Source organism: Penaeus chinensis, chromosome 29 (assembly GCF_019202785.1).
Source record: "Penaeus chinensis breed Huanghai No. 1 chromosome 29, ASM1920278v2, whole genome shotgun sequence".
In the NCBI taxonomy this organism is placed as follows: Eukaryota; Metazoa; Arthropoda; class Malacostraca; order Decapoda; family Penaeidae; genus Penaeus; species Penaeus chinensis.
The window spans coordinates 28568747-28570861 of record NC_061847.1 but is presented as its reverse complement, the minus strand read 5'-3'; the positions used below and the strand labels follow the sequence as shown (position 1 = coordinate 28570861).

Sequence of the window (2115 nt, the reverse complement as noted above, 5' to 3'; positions counted from 1 at the left end):
ATAATATAATTTATTAATGGCCGTGATACAGCCCCGCCAGGTGTAAGATTAAATCACAGGAGGGGGGGGAGGGCTCCTATATATCCAGGTTGAACACTGTACTTCGTCATTTCCTTATTTGTTATGTTAAAACTGAAGCCAGAGAAGCATCAGAGAAAGTTGGTCAAGCGTGACAATAACGTGACTGAAGCTGTTCATGATGTACCTGTAAAGGGAATCAACGTGATAAGAAGGTCGGCAAACCTAGTGACTTGTAATGGCACACGACTTTCCTCCTTTGTAATTTGGATGCAGACCTACAGCTTTCTGACTGATATGATTAAAAGACCTCTAAGCATGGTGGAATCTCTCTCTCTGACTCTGTTTTTTACATCAGGCCTGCTGTTTTCGAACTGACATGATTATTTTCTATATTCCTGTCCTTGCTTGCCAGTTATCTGAATATTTCTACCTCCTTTGTAATTTGGATGCAGACCTACAGCTTTCTGACTGATATGATTAAAAGACCTCTAAGCATGGTGGAATCTCTCTCTCTGACTCTATTTACATCAGGCCTGCTGTTTTCGAACTGACATGATTATTTTCTATATTCCTGTCCTTGCTTGCCAGTTATCTGAATATTTCTACCTTCTTCTAGAGCGTTACTGCCCAGCCCCCTTCTTCGCTGTGGGAACAGAATGCTTTTACGTGAACGAAGCCGCGAAGACTTGGCTTCAGGCAAGGATAGCCTGTCAGAGGATAGGCGGCGATCTAGTCGAACCCTTTAACACATATGTGCTCTTGGAGGCCATTCGAGGCAAACATGGTAAAGTCATCATGAAACAAAGCTGATGAAAACATTTGCAAAATAGATCGATAAATAGAACATTTAAATGAACAAACAGCATAAGAAGGCAAATCTAACACATGTCCCTTTGGTGTTCTCCCACAGACTCCTGGGATGACAAATGGTTCTGGGTCGGAGGAGAGATCTTCACCGTGGACAACGACAGCTCCAAGTGGACTTGGTTTTCCGGACGACCCGTAACCGAATGGTCAGGCAATCAGCCAGACGCCCGCGATGGAGAAAACTGCTTAATGTTGGGACTGAATCAGGACCCCCCCATGTACGATTATTTCTGCAGTAATGCTTACCCATCCATCTGTGAGCTATGAGAACAGTGACTGATTTTGCGTGTGTATTTGTGAAATTATTTTTATTTGCTTTAGCTTTCTTTGCGTCCATTTTTCATATTCCCTACACGTCCATTATTAGCAGTCACGCTTCTCAAAACATAATTAATACAGTATAGTACATAGATGATACTGAAAGTCCATGATCGTCCCTAACAGTTAGTTTATCTGAAAGGACGAAAGTATGACTTAATCATCAACAAACAATTACTCTTATTTTATTTTTATGTTATAAACATCATTGGTTTTATGTGAATTAAGTTGATTTCGAATCAATTTCAAATTTACGGCATTGAACGCCACCGTTTTCTGGATTTGCCGTTTATGTTTTGATAGCGATGTTTTGATGGATTCAGTAAAGAAAAGAGGTGGTGTAAAACGTAGACATCGTGCATTTTTGATTGCAGAGAAAGTGAAAAAACTATTAGTTGGTGAACATAAAAATTGCATTTGCTTTACATTTAGTGTTTGATTTTCTTTCTTTAAAGGACTGTTGTATATATACAGCTTATATAACCATCTATCTATCTATCTATCTATCTATCTATATATATATATATATTTGTGTATGTGTGTGTGTGTTTGTTTGTGTGTGTAATGTATGTACATACACACATATATGAGTACATACACACATACACACATATAAATGTATGTATCTATATAATTTGTTTATACACACAAACACACATATAGTTGTATATGTTCACACACACACACACACACACACACACACACACACACACACACACACACACACACACACACATTAGTATTGCGAAATCTTATGGTGTGGATACTTGTGTATAATTACCTACCCGTGTTGAACACAAAACTTCCTTTGCATAAAAACTGTACTGTGAAACAGCATAATGAAATGCAGCAACACAATAACCCCATCACTTAACAGAGAAAAGAGGGGGAAAAAAGGAATAAAAAGAA

The 2115-nt window shown here is 38.4% G+C and overlaps 1 protein-coding gene across 1 annotated transcript in view; it reads left to right on the top strand.

Moving 5' to 3' along the window:
• Positions 1-1633, top strand: part of LOC125040791 (type-2 ice-structuring protein-like) — a 3613-nt gene extending 1980 nt beyond the window's left edge. Inside the window, exons 2-3 of the mRNA XM_047635518.1 lie at positions 638-805; positions 932-1633. Coding sequence (XP_047491474.1) covers positions 638-805; positions 932-1155 — 392 coding nt within the window. The 3' untranslated portion in view covers positions 1156-1633. The remainder of the gene's footprint in view (positions 1-637; positions 806-931) is intronic.
• The last annotated feature ends 482 nt before the right edge of the window (positions 1634-2115 follow it).